Below are 22,088 nucleotides of genomic sequence, written 5' to 3'. Positions count from 1 at the left end.
GGGAGTACAGCTACTCATATAAACTTGACTAAAGACCAGTCCTCCTCTACCAAGCATGCAGCTTCAGGAGGGATGCACATGGAGCAGTGAGGGAGTAAGGGGACACCCATCTAGCCAGCCAGATCAGTCGAATCAACCCTGGAGATTAATGGGGTGATAAATGTTGCAGCCAGATTGCCCTCACATCCTCAGGTAGTTCTTTCTAGCAGTGTGAGAATAGACTAATACAGTAAGTGAAATAAGTCAGTCATAAATAATCCATGATTCCACGTATATGAGGTACCTAGAATAGCAAACTCACTGGGACAGATAGTAAAACAGTTGGATGCCAGGGACTGGAGGGAGAGAAAAATGGGGAGTCACTGTTTAATGAGTACATACTTTCTGTTTGTGATGATGGTGATGGCTGCACAACATTGTGCATGTACTAAATGCCATTTAATGCATTCCTTTAATTGATGCCATAATGGGACATAAAGCCCCAACTAATGAACTTTGGCAATACAACGAGGAAATCCAAGGGCAAAAGTCTTGCTGTTTACCACTTGAAAATGGTTAAAATTGTAACTTTTTATTATTTTACAATAAAAACAAATTTTTAAAAATCACTGCATTCCAAAAAGCTGGGGTATAAAATCATATTGTATGGCCATCTTTCATAATGGTTAAAGTCCCAAGGGATTTGGTTGAGATGATGGTATGTGAAGATAATGATGAGATTACAACGTTCTTTTTAAATGTATACAGTAGAGAGGCTTGCAGTTTGCAGAGCACTTTTACATATATTACTGCATCTTACCCTCAAAGTAACAGTACAAAGCAGACACGATGAATATTCTAACTGAAGGGTAATAAAACTAAAATTAGGAGTAGAACTCCAGTATTTGGTTGCTGCATATTGCTCTTTCTACCATATCAAGAATGCCTCTCAAGCATATGATGGAAAAAGTCAAGCTAACACCTGCAGAGTGTTGTAGTAGTCTTAAAGTAACGTCATTAGTTTCCAGCAAGTCACCTTTTAAAATCTGAACAAATGCTAGTAAGATATAGAAACAAAAATTATAACCTAATTTGGCTTTCACTGAAAATTGTGCTTTACAGCATTACCACAAAAAAAATCTCTTCGATTTTTAATGCTTGAGCCACTTTCAAGACTATGGCTAAACTCTGTCCACTCTTACTATGTTTCTTTCAGCAAATGTAGTTCTTTTTATTATTTTATAATATATTACACCATCATCAAAAATAAACTGTAGATTTCCTTGAAGAGGCAAAATGTCCTGTATAAAGAATATTATTTCCACTGGGAATGTTTTCCTATCCTTGGATTTAACCACTGTATTGATTTTATGAATCAGTAGTATTAAGTTTCTCATCTTGATTATAGTAGATTCTATTATAATTCTTTTTTTGGCGTTGGCATTATAGTAATATTATAAAGAATGGAGTGAAGTTATAGGAGGACAAAATCAGTCTAACAAATGATAGCAATTTTTTAAAATAACCAAACAGATACTGAGTCCCCAGTTTCAGTGCTCTGAATATGCAGTTTTACCACGTGGCAGTAATAGCTGGTTTTTCTTTCTCAGGCTTTAGAAAAGCATTTCACATGCAAACCAGACAAATAACAGACGTACCAAAACCACCTTTGGTGCAATGCAACAAAATAGATTATGTTAGGATGTCATTCCATAAGTTTTCAGGAAGGTTACATACCTTCTACATCTTAATATACAGAAATACTTTCTATAGGTTAGAATAGTTAGAATATGGAGTAGTCTCCTCTTACCCACACTGTTTCAGTTACCCCTAGTCAACTGTGGTCTGAAAACAGGTGAGTACAGGACAGTAAGATATTTTGAGAGAGACCACATTCACATAACTTACAGTAGTCATAACTGTTCTTTTTTGTTGTTATTGTTGTTAATCCCTTACTGTACCTAATTTGTAAACTGAACTTTATCATAGGTATTTATGTATAGGAAAACATAATATATTTAGGGTTTGGTACTATCCACAGTTTCAGGCATTCATTGGGGAATCTTAGAACGTACCCTCTGCAAACAAGGACGTACTACTATAGACCAAAAAGAAGTTGCCTTTTCCCACGGGGCTGCTATTTTAGCTAAAGATAGTATGGTTCTAATACTCAGAAGAAAACAAGATATAGGGTGCATCCTTTTAACTGAAGTCATAATGGGACATAAACTCCCAACTAATGAAGTACGTTGCCAATACAGAGAGGAAATTTGAGGGCAAAATCCTTGCTTCAAGGTACTATCAGAGTAATCCAGGAGTCCCAGAGGAAAGCACTGTCTTCATTAATAGAGTTCTATCATATCTAAAATGGAGCAGGCCGATGACAGGCCTGGGTCAGTGGTTACTACGAATAACTGTACTTAACTAAGACATTTCTGATGTTTCCAGATACTCATTTTCTCTTAACTTTCACCTTCTTAATTAAGATGCTTGAGTCTCCAAATTATTTTTCAAGATAAGTTGCCAATATTAACATCAAATATTATTTTGAATCAATTATCTTCCACTAGTATACTTTATGAAATAGAAAAGTCCTTTTTTCAAGCTGTCATAGGGAAGGGAAGGGAAAGGAGAAGGGGGGTGAGGGGAGGGGAACTGGAAAGGAAAGGAACAGGTCTGCAGAGAGGAAAGGGGGAAAGGGTCGAGAGTCAGCCAATGTACACTCCACCAGGCATCTTCCACAGAAATTCTAGGGCTTGGTCGGGTACGGTGGCTCGCGTCTGTAATTCCAGCACTTTGGGAGGCCAAGGCAGGTGGATCACAAGGTCAGGAGTTCGAGACCAGCCTGGCCAACATGGTGAAACCTCATCTCTACTAAAAATACAAAAATTAGCCAGGCATGGTGATATGCACATGTGATCCCAGCTACTCAGGAGGCTTAAGTAGGAGAATAGCTTGAATCCAGGACATGGAGGTTGCAGTGAGCTGAGATCGTGCCATTGCACTTCAGCCTGGGCGACAGAGCGAGCGAGACTCTGTCTCAAAAAAAAAAAAGAAAAGAAAAGAAAAGAAATTCTAGGGCTATATACTTTGGGGTAGAAAAAAAAGAAGCTCGGCCAGGCACAGTGGCTCACACCTGTAATCCTAGCACTTTGGTAGGCTGAGGCCAGTAGATCACCTGAGGTCAGGAGTTCGAGACCAGCCTGGGCAACATTGTGAAACCCCCATCTCTACTAAAAGTGCAAAAACTAGCCAGGTGTGGTGGCGGGCCCCTGTAATCCCAGCTGCTCAGGAGGCTAAGGCAGGAGAATCGGTTGAACCTGGGGGACAGAGGCTGCAGTGAGCCGAGAACACGCTACTGCACTCCAGCCTGGGCAGCAGAGCAAGACTCCATCTAAAAAAAAAAAAAAAAAAAAAGAACAAGAACAAGAAAAAGGAAAAGGAAAACATAGTCCCAGGCTTAACTGATGGCCCTGAAGTAAATGAATTACCTCAAATTATAAGCAAATATACATAAACACAAATCTACAAGGGTTCCTGAGGAAGACAAAAATAAAACTATAATTTAAATGAGTGACTTCATCCGATGTAAGAAGATAAACAGAACAAAAATGTGAGTCTCATATAAAGGAGAGCCAATGGAAAGAACCTGTCATGATGGCATAATTACAGAACACATGATTATACATATTACACATGACTACAGAATAAGTAGATTTATCTACTGAAAAGAAAAAAGGTTTCTATAAACACTTTCCAACTTCAAGCAACTATGTAATTAAATAATTGGCAAGTTAACTACTGTATATAAAACATTAAGGGCCTGATGTGGTGGCTCACTCCTGCAATCCCAGCACTTTGGGAGGCTGAGGCAGGTGGATCACTTAAGGTCAGGAATTCAAGACCAGCCTGGCCAACATGGTGAAACGCCACCTCTACGAAAAATACAGAAATTAGCCAGGTGTGGTGGTGACCACCTATAATCCTAGCTACTCAGGAGGCTGAGGCACAAGGACCACTGGAACCCAGGAGATGGAGGTTGCAGTGAGCAAAGATTGCGCCACTATACTCCAGCCTGGGCAACAGAGCGAGACATGGTCTCAAAAACAAACAAACAATAAAAAATAAAATAAAATAAAACAGTGAAAGGATTTAAGAATAGAGGGAGACTTCCATTGTTCAGATATCTAATGTAAACCAAATGTATAAAATAACAATCACCTAAATTTACTAATTTAACAAATTGATGAAGGTTGATTTGACTTGACCAAGAGCACACAAAATCAGAGTTTAAATCTGAAACAGTCTTTCCGTCACGCCAAACTATGATTCCTTGCTTAGGATATATAAGAGAGCCCCGGGGATGGCAAAATGCACAACATCTTCCTGGTGACAGACAAAAAAAAATAATTCAGGCCACACATAGTGGCTCACACCAGTAATCCCAGCATTTTGGGAGGCTGAAGTGGGAGGACAGTTTGAGCCCAAGAGTTCGAGACCAGCTTGGACAACACAGCAAGACCCCGTATCTACGAAAAAATTAAAAACCAGCCAAGCATGGTGGCACACATCTATGGTCCCAGTTGCTCAGGAGGCTGAAGTGGGAGAATTGCTTGAGCTCAGAAGTTTGAGGCCAGCCTGAGCAACACAGCAAGACCCTGTCATTCATTCCATCCTAAATAAATAATAAAATACCATCCTGGCCATTGATACTGGCATATAACACAACTATTTGTCCCACACCATGATAACTAAGATTCTTGATTTGCTAGACCTTGTGTTTATACTTGATTTGTTGGCTCAGTATAGACTATTTTGGAAACTTACTAGTGATTATAATTTCAGATTTCAGAGATGCATACAAATTAACAACTTTATTCCTATATAGAAGTATCAAAAACGTGTGTCAACCTGCAGAGGTACAGAATGACTTTAAGAAATTAAAGAGGTTATTATACAATCAACTGAAGAGTAAGTATTCAGAAGCTGTATCAAAAAGGAACTATATATATATGATGACCAAAGAATTTTTAATCAGTTTAAAGCTATTACACTGTAATACAAGGTTTCCCTGATGCTTAATAAAACACACCAAAAAAACATATTAAAACCAATAAACTAAACATATTCAACACAGTTACTATAAAAGACTCTCAGGTATAATGAAACAGGATAAACATTAAAAGAACCTTTAGTCACATAAAATCCTTGCTGCACCTTTAAGAAAATGCCACAACAACCTTAGAAAGAGCTTAACCCCTTGAACAACAGAAAAAAACCAAGGTTGACTACAAATCTGGATAAAATCTGAGCTAGGGTACTTATCTCACAGAAGACTCAACTGAACATGCAACATTTTAGCATGAAATATAATTAAGAAAAACAATATATAAGCTCTTCTACTAGGCATATACCTAATTTCTGACATTCACTGTCTAGGTCACCAACTCTAGACACTCTGGCATTAAAAACCACACCACTGGCTGGGCGCGGTGGCTCACGCCTGTAATCCCAGAACTTTGGGAGGCCGAGGTGGGTGGATCATCTGAGGTCAGAAGCTCGAGACCAGCCTGGTCAACATGGTGAAATCCCTGTCTCTACTAAAAATACAAAAATTAACCAGGCGTGGGGGTGCACGCCTATAATGCCAGCTACTAGGGAAGCTGAGACAGGAGAATTGTTTGAACCTGGGAGGTAGAGGTTGCAGTTAGCCAAGATTGCGCCTCTACACTCCAGCCTGGGTGACAGAGCAAGACTTCATCTCAAAAAATAAATAAATAAATAAATAAAAATACACCACTAAATAAGCCATCAGATATAAACCTGTTTTAGATTAACTTTTAGAGGAAACAATTTCTCCAAAGAATTAAAAACAGCCAGAAAAATACTCTTACACTCTTACTTCCATTCCCTTTTCAAAGGAGGAGGGAGAAAGTTGAGTTTGTATTTTAAAACAACAACAAAAACCTTCATTCCCTCTCTTCCAGGTATGCCCTGGTTAGTGCTTAAAAACATGTAAAATAGGCCAGGTGCAGTGGCTCACGCTTGTAATCCCAGCACTCTGGAAGGCTGAGGCAGGAGGATCATGTCAGGAGATCGAGACCATCCTGGACAACACGGTGAAACCCCATCTCTACTAAAAATACAAAAATTAGCTGGGTGTCGCGGCGTGGGCCTGTAGTCCCAGCTACTCAGGAGGCTGAGGCAGGAGAAGCGCTTAAACCCAGGAGGCGGAAGTTGCAGTGAGCAAAGATCACACCACTGCACCCCAGCCTGGAGAAAAACGTGGAAAATAAAATTGATATCTTATGTTAAAATTATATCTAAGACACTAAACTTAAAGCAATGATCAGCTCCTAATAACCTTTAGTCATATAAAATTCATATACCCTTTTGTCAAAAATATTACAGTTACTTTTAGTCATACGAAAATAACATGAACACAGATCAACTTTTCCTTTTCCTTAGGCTTCAGTTAAGTAATTCAAGTAGCCATTATCCCTTCAGATTTCTTTACAAACAGCTTTCTTGGGATTTTAATTTCCATATAAAGAGGAATCAGGCAAGAATAAAGAATACCATATCCTAGAAAATCCAATACTGAGATAAAAAGCAATGTAAAATGTACTTAAACTAATGTATGTTGCACTATACCTGACACAAAGTAGGTACTAAATACATATTATTTTCCTTTGGGAATTTTTACTCAAATTTTGTTGGAAGAGATTTAATTACCATCAGTATTTTTTAAATTTTTGTTTTTAGACATCCGTAACAATAGCATTTTTACACCATTCAAATTTATTCCCTAGCTCTTCTTTATGATCAGGCATTCATTTGTGTTCCCTAGGTTCTTACATCTGCTTCTCAAAGTCTGCTGGTTTGTCTACAGATTTAAAAGTGCCCTAGGTTTCTTCTACCTGACTCATGATATAACAGAGATAAAGTCCAAGACATCTCCAGACTAACCCAACTCCAGTCAAGAACCAGTGAAGGGAATATTTATGCCTTTTACAGGTTACCTGGGCCATGTTCTTGAAACCTCCAAATTTCAGGAGTAGAGAGAACTCAAATCCCAAACCACAAAGAAAACTTCCAACCAAATGTCTAATCATTTGTTTTAAACAGTTTGGAAACTTACTCTTGAGGCTACAGGAAGAATTACCTTGTCAATTCAGAAAAAAACAAACTTGTATATTCTCCAAACAATTATGCTGCACTTAAGGAAAGTTTTTGGTTTCTTCCATACTACATACAAACCACATATTCGATAAAAATCATTTCTGACGTATGGACTGATGTACCCAAATAAATACACAGGCAGAAAAATATGGTTTATTACTGACTAGACAGTGTTTAATGTTTTAAACTGAGTATACTAATATATTTTGTAGAATTTTAAAACAGAAAGGAGTTTAAACATTATCTTGTCTAAACTTCAAGGTTTTACTAATGAGGAAACTGAGGCTCAGAAGTAATCTCTAGATTTCACGTCAAGTCAGAAGGAAAGTCAATCAGTCTGAATAGTCTGAATTAACCACACTACTCCTTTCACTACCCAGTTTATGACTACTCCAACATATATATAAAATCACAAAATTCTTTACTAAGTGGCTTCCTACTCAAATGCAAAGTTGGTGGCTGTAAACTACCAACTCTATCAAAGACAGACAAGTTAGCAAAGTGGTGAGAAGACCAGAAAATAAAGACAAGATGCCTATCCCAAAGTATGTAATTTGGAAAACAAGATATGAAGAATGAAAAGGTTTAAACATACATATACATACAACAACAAAAATAATTCAATCTAATAGTGTATATATACTTCCTACCAAAAAGATAAAGTATATCATAACAGACAATCGTTTTAAGTAAGAAGTCTCAGATACTTCATTTTACTTATTTTTTTTAATTACCACTTTGAAACGGTGTTTCAGAAAATTCCTACAAGTTCTACTAGGAAGAAGAAAGAGTGGAGTGATCCCTTATGCTTCTCTTCAATGACAGGTGCAAACAAAAGGCAGAAGTTAAAATACATATATACAACATAAGAATAGTACTAAAAGCTGTAAAAGGGATCATTACTATACGATCTTGCAATGAAGTTTTTCTCATGCTATATTAATAACCTTGGTTAAATCTAAGACAGATATTTATTCTAATTTTCACCTATATTGATATAGGTGATATAATGATATTGCAACATATTATAGAGAATCAAAACATAATATTAACCTGCATTTTACAAAAAACACATAAGCAAAATTTCTGGAAATTATAGTATGCTAAATACATGATGGTTAAGACAGGAATGGCCAGGCACGGTGGCTCACACATGTAATCCCAGCACTTTGGGAGGCCCAGGGAACCTGGGCAACATGGCAAAACCCCATCTCTACCAAAAAAAAAAAATATGAAAATTAACTAGGCATGGTGGTGTGTGCCTATAGTCCTAGCTACTCAGGAGACTGAGGTGGGAGGATGGCTTGAGCCCAGGAGGCAAGAGTTGCAGTGAACTAAGATCTCACCACTCTACTCCAGCCTGGGCAACAGAGCCAGGCCCTGTTTCAAAAAAAAAAAAAACAAGACAGGAACGGCAGGACAACACGGTATCTAAGAATAAGAGAAGGGAAATTACAATAGACAGTCCCTGATACATCACACACTTTCACATGAACATGAGGACTGAGAGAAAACAAATTTCAAACAAAAATCCTGCATCCCACAATATGACAAATCTGCTTATTACTTAGTCATTAAGAACAACTACCAAAGAGGATGAGATAGAGTATAAAATATTTAAGAAGAAAATCTGTTTCCTAGTATCTATGTACTTCAATGTTTTGTTGGTGGTGTTTTGTTTTTTGAGACAGGGTCTCACTCTTGTCACCCAGGCTGGAGTGCAGTGGCACAATCATGGCTCACGGCAGCCTCAACTTCCCAGACTCAAGTGATCCTCCCACCTCAGCCTCCCAAGTAGCTGGGACTACAGGCATGCACCACCACATTCAGCTAAGTTTCTTCTAATCTTTCTGTAGAGTCAGGATCTTGCCATGTGGCCCAGACTGGTCTCAAACTGCTGGGCTCAAGTGATGCTCTCACCTCAGCCTACCAAAGTACTGGGATTACAGGCATGAGCCATCACGTCCAGTAATTCACTCACTCAATATAGCTAAAATGACCATCCTCTACATAAAAAAGGTGAATAAGACTCACACTCTGCACTTCAAGCTCACAAGGAGCACAGGACATATGCATGTAAATAAAGTTATAATGTGATAAATGCCGTAAATGATATATGTACAGCATTGCTAAGTGAGCAATCCAATTCATCAGAACTTATTCAGTGAAGTAATTTCTGAAACTTAAAAGTGATTCTTAATTTCTCAGCCAAGCTAAGAGATGTATTTTACTCTAATATCTATTATCAAAATAGTTTAATCTTCTAATGAGTATTACTGGAGTTGTTTCCTTAACGACTGTGGCACTGACTCAAATGGTACTTTTATTTTCAAACAACTTTAAGTTTTATTTCAAGAGCAACAGCTTTTCATAGAATTCGTTTCTTTTTTTTTTTTTTTTTTGAGACGGTATCTTACTCTGTCGCCAGGCTGGAGTGCAGTGGCGTGATCTCGGCTCACTGCAACCTCCGTGTCCCCGGTTCAAGCAATTCTCCTGCCTTAGCCTCTTGAGTAGCTGGGACTACAGGCACACACCCAGCTAATTTTTTGTATTTTAGTAGAGACAGGGTTTCACCATGTTGGCCAGGATGGCCTTGACCTCACGATCTGCCTGCCTCAGTCTCCCAAGGTGCTGGGATTATAGGCATGAACCACCGCACCTGGCGATAGAATTCCTAAAAATGGACTTTCGGTTTGGAAAAATCTAAACATTTCTTCATTTAACAGTAACATCTGTAAACATGGCATATAATATACCCTTTGTTAATCAGAAAACTTGGAAGCCATGTTGAAAGTATGTTCATGTGCTTAGATGTAAATATCACAAAAAATTACTTTAATACTTAAACATACACACACACACACACACAGAGAGAGAGAGAGAGAGAGAGAGAAGCTGTGCTACTACCCAGAAATGTAAGTCACAACTGTATAAGCAAAACCTTTTCAAAGTATATTCTTCTTGGTATGTCTAAGTTAACTCCATAGTATTTAATATATTCTATTACGTGTTAAATTATACTGATCAGATTCTAGGGGACTAAAGCCTACTATGTGAATGAAATGAAATAAACTCTACTTGATATTTTTTTAAAGGGTGAAATACAGATAACAATTCTAGCCACCCGGTATAAGACAGTACAATTTTGAAGGATGGACTATAAGACTACAAGTAACTCTAACCCAAAGTCATTTCAAAGCTATATTTATTATGTATTGAGCCAATCTACCTAAAAATAAAAATAAAACATATTCATAATACAAAAAATAAGAATTTATAAAAATAAAATACTATTACAAATTGTTATTAATAATAAATAATTTATATATAGATAGAAATCCTGTTAGGAGGAGTTATAGTGTACCAAGACTAGTATTTGTTAGACGATAGAAGAGGAAGAAAGACCTAGCAGGAAATCTATAATTACACTACTCCAGTCATTTTTTAGGCCTATTTTCAAGGAAAGGGAGGAACAAGATCATCAGACCATTACATATTTAAGTAAAGTATTTTAAAAGGTAATTACAACGACCACGTTTTAGGGCACAAATTCTGAGACGGTGTGAATATATAAAAATTAGGAAAATAAACTATCTGAAATTGGATGAATTCCAGAAAATACAGTAAGTTTGTATAGTTAATTAAGCAGATTTGTGTCAAAAGCACCCTAAAATGGGCCAGGTATGGTGGCTCATGCCTGTAATCCCAGCACTTTGGGAGGCCAAGGTGAGCAGATCACTTGAGATCACGAGTTCGAGACCAGCCTGGCCAACATATGGTGAAACTCGTATCTACTAAAAATACAAAAATCAGTCTGGCATGGTGGCGCACACCTGTAGTCCCAGCTACTTGGGAGACTGAGGCAGGAGAATCACTTGAACTCAGAGGTTGCAGTGAGCCGAGATCGTACCACTGCACTCCAGCCTGGGCAACAAAGCAAGACTCTGTCTCCAAAAAAAAAAAAAAAAAGTATCCTAAAATGACCCCTACAAATGAGACCACATTACATGAGATTTCCTGGTTTCAGGTCCTTTGTTTAGTGCCTCAGCAAGAGGTTCTCCCTCCTTTGAATACCTACAGCATTTTATCTGTAATGTAACACATCATATGTGTCTTATACAATAACTTAGGCACATCTAACCGCTCCTATAATCTATGTTTGCTTTACATTTCTATCACCCACAGCTCACACTAAGTAACTTTTCACTAACAGTCAATAAACATTTTTTGGACAACTATATGGCAACCCACTCACTTATGCAAACCCTCTCACTTTCCCGACTCTCTCTCACTCGCTGACACACACACAAAGGAGCTAGGGATTTAGTTCTGCCATTTATTCAATATGAATTACATGATATAGCTAACAAAAATCTGATTATATATTAGGAATAGATATTCAAGCCAAAAGCAGCTAAAATCTTCTCCTTTTAACAGTCAAACCATATTTGGTATATATTAATATAATTAATAATACTAAGTATATTTTGAGATGCTCATTAAAAACAGTAAGACTAATGATTGCTTGTAATTTCATAGTACATACTAATAAAGAATGAGTAATTTTAAAACATCCGAAGTTAAGGATCATAAAAGTTTACATAAACTGCTGCCACTAAAATGTTTATCTAGAAGTAAAGACCCTGAAATAAACCTTTTTCCCTCCTTCAAATAAAGATTTTATAACTTGAAAGTAATTTTTTCAACAATAATCATTACTTTTGTAATATGGAGAATCATTAATTTAAGTAACACATTTATTTCCATGTACAAAATACTTTTAAGTTTTATAGCATTCCTAATTATCAGATTTTTCATCCATTAAAATGTTTTTTAAGCACATGTACCATATGTGCAATGTAATAGATAATACCAAATAGTAGCCAGGATGCCTGTCTCTGAGGAACAGAAAACACAGTTATGGAAAAATTAATAAGAAGTACCCACAAAAAGGAAGAGAGCACAAATGAAGATGCCAATGATTCCGATAAGCAATTTTAAAGTTTAGAGGGAATTAAAAAGTAAAGTGTCTAAGAGGCAGAGATTGAATTGTACATTAAAAGATGATCAGGATTTAGGACAAATGACACAGAGAACAAAGTTTATGTGGTATATTCAGTGACTAGAAGATCATTCTGGGTGAAACAGACACTTGATGCTGGGAAGTAAAACAAAGTAAGTTTAGAATAATAGACTAGGATTAATTTACAGAGAAACTAAAGTCAAATTAAGAAAATCTGGCTAACAATCATTAATTGAAGACTTTAGAGCAATAAGCTGACATGAAAAAATTAGTATTTAGAGAAAAGTCATCTCGTAGCAGTAGAATAGCTTTAACAATAAACAGAGTGGAAGCTGGGAAACTTATTGGGAACTGAATACTACAGTAATCAATCAGGGTTACATCATTAGAAAAAGTACAAAACGAATAGATTTAATAGTTACACATAAGATAGAGAGGACTTCACAAAGATCTCCAAGATTCTGTAAGTGTCCCTAATAGATAGAGAAAAAAATAAGGGGTGTTTAGCCAGGTCTCAGTAAAATCAGTGCTGTGTAAGCTATTTAACTTCTCTGAGCCTTAGTTTCCTCGGATGTAAAAACCTATTTACCTGTGTCTGGATGTTGAGAAGATTAAACAAGAAAATGCATATAAAGTATCTAGAACACAACAGGTACTCAATAAGCGATTTTTTTTTAACTTCTCTCCCTTGACTCCCCTTTATCACTTAACAATTCTGACTGAGAATTGAACAATACAGCAGGTAATCTGTCTACCAGCTGTCATTTTAGAACTGGTAAAACTGAGTAAATGACGCATTCAATGGCATACAAGTAGTTACCTTCACTGCTGGCACCAGAAGATAGATATATTGACCATAAAACATACAAAGTAGTAAGAAACTATGAACACAGAAACTTCTTTAAAGACGTATCTTTTACTAACGTAAGATCTGATTCATAAATTCAAAAACATTTAAATTTGACTGTTTTCCTCAACAATATAAAAGGGCAATCCATTTTAAAATAAGTCCTTTTTTAATGCATATACCAAATTCCAGTGGAAATGGAATTTCCAAATGAAGACCTTGCATTAGAGAAGGAAAATTAAGGATATAAATTTCCTCTTCAACTTAGATTGAACACAGAGGAACTTCAGACACAGTCAGCAATAAATTTACTCACCTTCCATGGGCATGGAAATCTAGACGTAAAAATTGGTCCTCATGTGAGACTGCTCTTTTGGCACGCTGGTGTTTTTGGTGTAATGAATCCACATTGTAAGATAATCCTTCATAATGTCTAATATATTTATTTAAAGGATTCCCATACTGACCTATAAAAAATAAACAACAGTCGGAATTAGTATCATCTTGAAGACCCCTTCTAGTTCTAACATGATTATTCATATATCTATGAATATGTATGAAACAATTTCTCCCTAATCCCAGCACTATTACTAATTCTCCATTAATATTAACACATATATTATTAAAACTTATCATGACGGTAATTCCAACCACACACACATTTGGATGTTAGCTGTAAGTTTGTTTTAGATGTCCTTTATCAGGCTGAGCAAGTTCTCTTCTATTCACATTTTGCTGATAAAAATTATCAGGGCCAGGTGCAGTGACTCACTCCTGTAATCCCAGCATTTTAGGAGGCTGAGATGGAAGGACTGCTTGAGGCCAGGAATTCGAGACCAGCCTGGTCAACACAGCGAGACCTCATCCCTAATAAAAATAAAAAATAAAAATAAACAAAAAGAACAAAAATATATAAAAAGTTAAAAAAGAAACTATCAGGAATAAATGCTTATTTCTGTACCTGCTCTTTCTGCATCTATTAAGATGATCATATTTTTTTCTTTTTAATTTATTAATATGGTGAATTAAATTTACTGATTTTTGAATGTTAAGCCAACCTTGCATTCCTGAGATAAACCCTACTTGGTCATGCTGTCAGATTCAATTTACTGTAATTTTGTTTAGAATTTTGTTATCTGTGTTCAGGGGATATACTGGCTTACAGTTTCTTTTATTTTACTATCTTTGTCAAGTTTTGGTATTGGGGTAAAAAAATGTGTTGAAAAGTATTACCTTTTCTTCAATTCTCTGGACAAATTTATGTAGAATGAGCGCTCAGTCTGGGGCTAATTATTTCCCACTACTGAGACAAGACCTATCTCAATAGTCTATACCCAATGCTCCATGAACTGAGTTTTTCCAGTCTACCTGGTAAAAAAAAAAAAAAAAGGCACTACTTACAGCCCTATCTGAGCACCAGGTACCATTCAATCTAATCTTTTGGGATGATTCTTTATCTAGCCTCAGGTAGTTTCCTCATATGGGCTCATGAGAGCTCTGCTAAACACTACAGTAGAAGTCTCTGTAGATCTCAAGGATCCTCTGTGCAGCTCTCTCTTCACCCTGATATTCTGTCTGTGAACTCCAGCCACTTTGGTCTTCATCTCTTCAACTGAGGGAGTTTGCTGGACTCTACCTAGGTTCCCTCTCATAGCACCACAACCCAGAAATCTCTCAAGGCAGAAAGCTGGTACAAAGGGCCAACCTTATTGTTTCGCCTCTCAGGGTCCCTCACTACCTGATGACCAATGCCTTAAAAATCATTGCTTCACCGGGCGCAGTGGCTCACGCTTGTAATTCCAGCACTTTGGGAGGTCAAGGCAGGTGGATCGCCTAAGGTCAGGAGTTCAAGACCAGCCTGAACAAGATGGTGAAACACAATCTCTACTAAAAATACAAAAACTAGCTGGGTGTGGTGGTGGGTGCCTATAAACCTAGCTACTAAGAAGGCTGAGGCAGGAGAATCGCTTGAACCCGGGAGGCGGAGGTTGTAGTGAGCCGACATCAAGGTCACACCATTGCACTCCAGCCTGGGCGACAAGAATGAAACTGGCTCAAAAAAAAAAAAAAAAAAAAGGGCCGGGCACGGTGGCTCACGCCTGTAATCCCAGCACTCTAGGAGGCCAAGGCGGGTGGACCACAAGGTCAGGAGATGGAGACCATCCTGGCTAACACAGTGAAACTCTGTCTCTACTAAAAAATACAAAAAATTAGCCAGGCATGGTGGCCGGTGCCTGTAGTCCCAGCTGCTCGGGAGGCTGAGGCAGGAGAATGGCTTGAACCCGAGAGGCAGTGCTTGCAGTGAGCCGAGATCGCGCCACTGCACAACAGCCTGGGCGAAAGAGCAAGACTCCGTCTCAAAAAAAAAAAAAAAAAAAAACCATTGTCTTTCTGTATTTTTCCTGGTTTCCTTTCAGGCAGGAATGTAAATTTGGTCCTTATTTCTCCATCTTCAAGAGAAGCAAAAAAAAAAAAGTGATTCTTTGACAAATCAAGTAAAATTTTTAACTAAAGAAAACTGTCCTCTTTTATAAAACAAATAAGTTTTCTAAAAATGGTTCATCTATTACCCAACACTAAATTTTGTGATCCAACACTAAATTTTCTGTTTATGTACTAAGTGGTTAAGGGCATAAACTCTGATGTCAGATTATTTGGGTTCACATTCTAGGATTTGTTGGACAACAATGTAAATATACTTAACAGTACTGAAGTGTATACTTAGAAATGGTTAAGACAGTACATTTTACCTTAAGCATTTTTTACCAGAATGAAACAAACAAAAAAATGATCTGGGTTTGAATACCACTACCTTCAATTATTAGTTGTTTCCCAGATAAAACAGAAAACTACTCAGGTTCAGTCTCCCATCCATAAAATGAAGATACTACTAAGACTCACAGATTAAATGATTTAAACCATGTGTGACAATTAATATTAGAGAGCCTACCAAAGAGGCAAAGTTCAATAAATTATCCATCATCATCATCTCTTCCCCCTTCCTCCTTTTCTTCTTTCTCCCATATTTGTCTTTCAGACCAATATACACACACCGAAGCCAAGAATTCGGGAATAAAAAATAACACTGGTTTGAATTCTGATACTTCCTAGCCATAACCACATGAGCTAGGTAATTTTTTAACTTTTTTAAATCTCAGGAGGTAGTTTTTAAATCTGTAACATGGAGACAACGATGCCTACCTTAAATGCATGCAAAAAGCTCATGAGCACAAAGAATGGCATAAAAGGACGATTCAACTTAAACTATTACTGAGTTACTTCTTCCTCCTCTTGAACGCACTCCTCCCAAGAGAGGTGAGAGGAATGAGTCCAAAACTATCTTCACAAGTAGCAAAGAAATTACAGTGAAGCCAATTCTAAGAGATAATAAAACCCACTAGCATGGAACTTTTAAAAATCAGGACTAAAGGCCGGGCGCGGTGGCTCAAGCCTGTAATCCCAGCACTTTGGGAGGCCGAGACGGACGGATCACGAGGTCAGGAGATCGAGACCATCCTGGCTAACACGATGAAATCCCGTCTCTACTAAAAATACAAAAACTAGCTGGGCGAGGTGGCGGGCGCCTCTAGTCTCAGCTACTCGGGAGGCTGAGGCAGGGGAATGGGGTAAACCCGGGAGGCGGAGCTTGCAGTGAGCTGAGATCCAGCCACTGCACTCCAGTCCGGGTGACAGAGGAAGACTCCGCCTCAAAAAAAAAAAAAAAAAAAAAAAATCAAGACTAAATAATAGAATCAAATATGCTAATGCATCTTCTGTATCCTTTAAACATACTTATAAATGTAGTATACTTGAGTTTAGCAAAAAATAAAAAATCAAGAATGGGGAAGTATGAGAACTTTTGAATAATTTCTCCCATTTTGAAAATTTCCACTGGATTACTGAATTGGATTTAAGGGGTCTGAGTTGCCATAGCACAAGCTTGGCTTTGTAGAACTGTGGATTGCACTCCTTTTTCAGCACCAAAGGCATCAAGCTGGTTTTTATTTCTGTCTCTGGTGCTTAAATCAGGAAAAAGTCAAGTTTTTAAGTCACTGTTCAGAAAAAGTATTTTGTCACTTCTGATAATTTAAAACACTAACTATTGCTGTTCTGGTGAAGCATGCATGACAAAAGTTCAACTATTTACACAGCTGAAATTCTACTGGGAGAGTTATTAAACAAAGTCATCTTTTCTCTGTCCCACATATAAATAAATTATATAAAAGCAACATAGTATTCACTTTTACTGGCAAAAGACCTGAGTAATGATTTTCTGAATCTTTGTAATTGAGACAGAACATGATTCACAGGGTTTAATTGGGAAACTTAAAAACACTTCTCAGCGACACACAGTTACCAAGTCCATCTCATTATCATCTTCTATATAAGACCTATGAATGTTTATCTTAATTATGCCTAAATATCAGCATTTGTGTAATCTCAGTATTGCAAAAAAAAAAAAAAAAAAAAAAACTTACATTAAGATAATGCATGAAATCAAATTACGTAGTTTCTATTCCCCAATACTTAATGAAGAGGGAAATAAGGGGGCCGTGGGTAGAGGATAAAGCAGCCTACCTGCCCCTCCGCCCCCACTCCACACACACACAGAACAAACTTCAAGAACTGAAATTGGGTCAGATGCAGTGGCCCACATCTGTAATCCCAATACTTTGGGAGGCCAAAGTGGGAGGATCACTTGAGTCCAGGAGTTCGAGACCAGCCTAGGCAACACAGAAAGGCCCCTGTATCTACAAAAAAATTAAAAACTAGCCAGGTGGCCAGGCGTGGTGGCTCACACCTGTAGTCCTCCCAGCACTTTGGGAGGCCAAGGGGGGTGAAATGCTTGAGGTCAGGAGTTCAAGAACAGCCTGGCCAACATGGTGAAACTCCATCTCTGCTAAAAATACAAAAAGTAGCTGGGCATGGTGGCGGGTGCCTGTAATCCCAGCTACTCGAAAGGCTGAGGCAGGAGAATCGCTTGAACCCGTGAGACGAAGGTTCAAGTGAGCCAAAACTGTGCCATTGCAATCCAGCCTAGGTGACAAGAGCAAAACTGTCTCAATAAATAAATAAAAATCAATAAATAAATACATATATAAATAATAGGCCAGCATGGTGGCTCACACCTGTAATCCCAGCACTTTGGAAGGCCAGGGCGAGTGGATCACCTGAGGTCAAGAGTTCAAGGCCAGCCTGGCCAACACAGTGAAACCCCGGTCTCTACTAAAAATACAAAACTTAGCCTGGCATGTTGGCGTGCACCTGTAACCCCAGAGACTCAGGAGGCTAAGGGAGGAGAATCACTTGAACCCAGAAGGTGGAGGTTGCAGTGAGCCAAGATTGCACCACTGCACTTCAGCCTGGGTGACAAAAGCAAAACTCCATCACAAAAAAATAATAATAATAAAAATAAATAAATAAACAAAAACTAGCCAGGCATGATGGCATGCACCTGTAATCCAAGCTACCCAAGAGGCTGAGAGAGTATCACTTAATCCCAAGCGTTCAAGGCCACAGTGAGCTATGATAACGGCCCATTGCACTCCAGCCTAGGTGACACAGACCCCATCTCAAAAAAAAAAAAAAAAAAGAGAGAAAAGAACTGAAATCAAATAAAAAAAGATAAGCAATTTGGCTGATACATGCTCATGAGTGTCAATTCCCTTCCCAACTTCATGCTCTGAGGCTGAGGCAGGAGGATTGCTTGAGCCCAGGAGTTTGAGACCAGCCTGGTCAACACAGTGAGACCCTGTCTCTACAAGAAATACAAAAGTTAGCCAGATGTAGTGGTGCATGCCTGTAACCCCAGCTACTGGGAAGGCTGATGTAGGAGAATCCCCTGAGCCCTGGAGGTCAAGGCTGCAGTGAGCCTTGATAGTGCTACTGTACTCCACCTGGGCAACAAAGCGAGACCTTGTCTAAAAAAAAAAAAAAACTCAAATTTGTAGCCTTTTCAGTGTCAGTTTCGGTGGTGTAAATACTCCCTTCATGGCTGATTTCAAGCTACCAACATAATGTAATCCCAGCATTTTGGGAAGCTGAGGTGGGTAGATCACCTGAGGTCAGGAGTTTGAGACCAGCCTGGCCAACACAGTGATGAAACCCATAGTGAAACCCATAGTCTCTACTAAAAATACAAAAAAATTAGCCAGGTGTGGTGACAGGTGCCTGTAATCCCAGCTACTTGGGAGGCTGAGGCAGGAGAATGGCTTGAACCTGGGAGATGGAGGCTGCAGTGAACAGAGGTCATGCCACTGCACTCCAGCCTGGGCAAGAAGAGCCTCCATCCTAAAAAAAAAAAAAAAAAAATGTCACCCACTTTATATCATAGCAAAACAAGTATCTGGGCAGAGAAAAGCCACACAACCATGAACATAACATTGTAAAAACACATTAGAGAACAAAAAAAACATGAAAGAAATAATAAAAGGAAAATAGAAAAAGAATCGTATTGAGAAGTAAACAAAAGACATTGGGAAACAATCCTAGACAAAGCAGAATTAGTCTTAGATGATATTAAGAAACTCGTACTGGCCAGACGCGATGGCTCACACCTGTAATCCCAGCACTTTGGGAGGCCAAGGTGGGCGGATCACCTGAGGTCAGGAGTTCGAGACCAGCCTGGCCAACACGGTGAAACCCTTCCCTGTCTCCACTTAGGAGGCTGAGGCAGAATTGCTTGAACCCGGGTGGCGGAGGGTGCAATGAGTCGAAATCGTGCCACTGCACTCCAGACTAGGCAACAGAGCGAGACTCCGTCTCAAAAAAAAAAGAGAGAGAGAGAGAAATTCATATTAATTTTCCTTAGTACAACAACATTGTGACTATGGAAAAGGAGAATTTTCTAAATTTGGGGAGGTACATTTTAAATATTTAAGGGTAAAATGACATGATGTCCACAACTCACACTAGAGTGATTCTAGGGTGGGAGACGGCAAAAAAGAAAAAATATGCGAATTATTAAATCACTAGCCACTTTAGGAGTAATAGAGACTGAATTTAGCCTACCACCATAAACAATTAGAAAACAAGACAAAAGATGTGACAAGAGAAACAAATGAAGTGAGATCTAGTACAGCGGGCCCAGGTCACTGCCTGCAAGCAGTCTCCAGGCCAAACAGCAGGGAGGAGAAACCAAGAGCCTGAAAGTTCCACTTAATTGAGACAGACCTCTGAGTTCAGGGAGATCAGGTATTTAGAATCTATGGACCAGAGTGTCAGAAAGCAGGAAGCTGAACAGAGAGCGAGCTCCAGCCACCTCAAGTGGGGGTTCCCTAAGGGTTTGGCTGACTAATGATCTAAGCATGTGAGAGAATAAACTATCCCACCTCAGAAAAAATGGGGTGAAGGAAGCAGAAGGAAGCAAAACAATCCTCAAAGCTCACACAAGGGCTGGGAAATGTTCATATTCCTACCATCTAAAGAAGAAACACCTTGTGATGATGGAGCATTGCTACAGTCCTCAGAAAAATAACACCTTACTAATGGAGTGAAATTAGCCACAGAGGCTGGGCACGGTGGTTCACACCTATAATCCCAGCACTTTGGGAGGCCAAGGCAGGTGGATTGCTTGAGCCCAGGAGTTCAACTCTACTAAAAAATATAAAAATTAGCTGGGCATAGTGGCACATGCCTACAGTCCCAGCTACTGGAGAGGCTGAGGTGGGAGAATTGCTTGAAGCCCAGGAAGACAAAGCTGCAGTGAGCTATGATCGTCACACCACACTCCAGCCTGGGCAACAGAGCAAGACCCTGTCTCAAAAATAAATAAATAAATAAACAAACAAACAAAAAGTATTTATTATACGAATATAAAAAATAAAAGAAAATTAATCAAGCGTGGTAGTGCATGCCTGCAGTCCCAGCACTTTGGGAGGCTAAGTCAGGAGGATTCTTCAAGGCCAAGAAGTTCAAGATCAGCTGGGCAATATAGCAAGACCTTGTCTCTACAAAAAAAAAAAAAACAGTAAACTTAGCCAAGCACAATTTTTATTGCACACCTGTAATCCCAGCTACTCAGGAGGCTGAGGCAGGAGGTTTGCTTGAGCCCAGGAGTCCGAGGTTGCAGCAAACTATGATCACAACAGCCTCAACAACAAAGTGAGACCCTGTCTCAAAAATAAAAATTAAAATTAAAAATATAAATAAATAAAAACCACATAAAGGCATGTCATACGCTAATGACTAAAAACTAGGGAGAAAAAAATCTTAAAATCATTTGTGGGTAGGTAAGCACCAAAGGAACCAGAAAAAAAGACACATTTTATAAACAGAGGAACAAAGATAAAACTGACAGCACACTCTATGTTAAGTCAGAAGAAAATGGAGCAACATATTTAAGTACTACAAGAAAACAATAACTTTATCAACCTAAGATTCTATAGCCAGTGAAAATAACTTTCACAAATGAAGGTGGGAAAAGGAGGTGAAACAAAGTCTTTTTGGGTTTCAAAGCTTACAATGCATCACTAGTAGCCTCCATTAACAGAAATGATAAAGTTTTTCAGACAGAAGGAATAATACCAAATGGAAATCTACATTGATGCAAATAATAGTGACAGAAATAATGAATAATAAGAAAATAAAAAGGATTTATTTTTCTCATTTTTAATCTCTTTCAAAGTTAAGTGAATATATTTTTTAAAACACAATCTACTGTGGAATTTATGACACACAGAATTAAAATGTGTAACAATAACAGCACAACAGAAAACAGAGGAGAAATGCAGTGTACATATACTCTATATGAAGTGAAATAATATTTGAAAGTATACACTGATAAGTCATAGATATTATACACTCTGAACAACCTCTAAAAAATACAACAGGTGCCAGGCACAGTGGCTCACACCTGTAATCCCAGCACTTTGGGAGGCCGTGGTGGGCGGATCATGAGGTCAGGAAATTGAGAGCATCCTGGCTAACACGGTGAAACCCCGTCTCTACGAAAAATACAAAAAATTAGCCAGGTGTGGTGGCGGGAGCCTGTAGTCCCAGCTACTCGGGAGGCTGAGGCAGGAGAATGGAGTGAACTTGGGAGGCAGAGCTTGCAGT

The 22,088-nt window shown here is 38.4% G+C and overlaps 1 protein-coding gene across 1 annotated transcript in view; it reads right to left on the bottom strand.

The window, feature by feature from the left end:
* Positions 1-22,088, bottom strand: part of ADAM10 (ADAM metallopeptidase domain 10) — a 146,351-nt gene that overhangs the window by 99,881 nt on the left and 24,382 nt on the right. The window contains exon 2 of the mRNA XM_023228644.1: positions 13,348-13,498. Coding sequence (XP_023084412.1) covers positions 13,348-13,498 — 151 coding nt within the window. The remainder of the gene's footprint in view (positions 1-13,347; positions 13,499-22,088) is intronic.

The sequence above is a fragment of the Piliocolobus tephrosceles genome, chromosome 6 (assembly GCF_002776525.5).
Source record: "Piliocolobus tephrosceles isolate RC106 chromosome 6, ASM277652v3, whole genome shotgun sequence".
NCBI lineage: Eukaryota > Metazoa > Chordata > Mammalia > Primates > Cercopithecidae > Piliocolobus > Piliocolobus tephrosceles.
The sequence above is the reverse complement of the archived record's forward strand: the minus strand, read 5'-3'. Positions and strand labels throughout refer to the sequence as shown.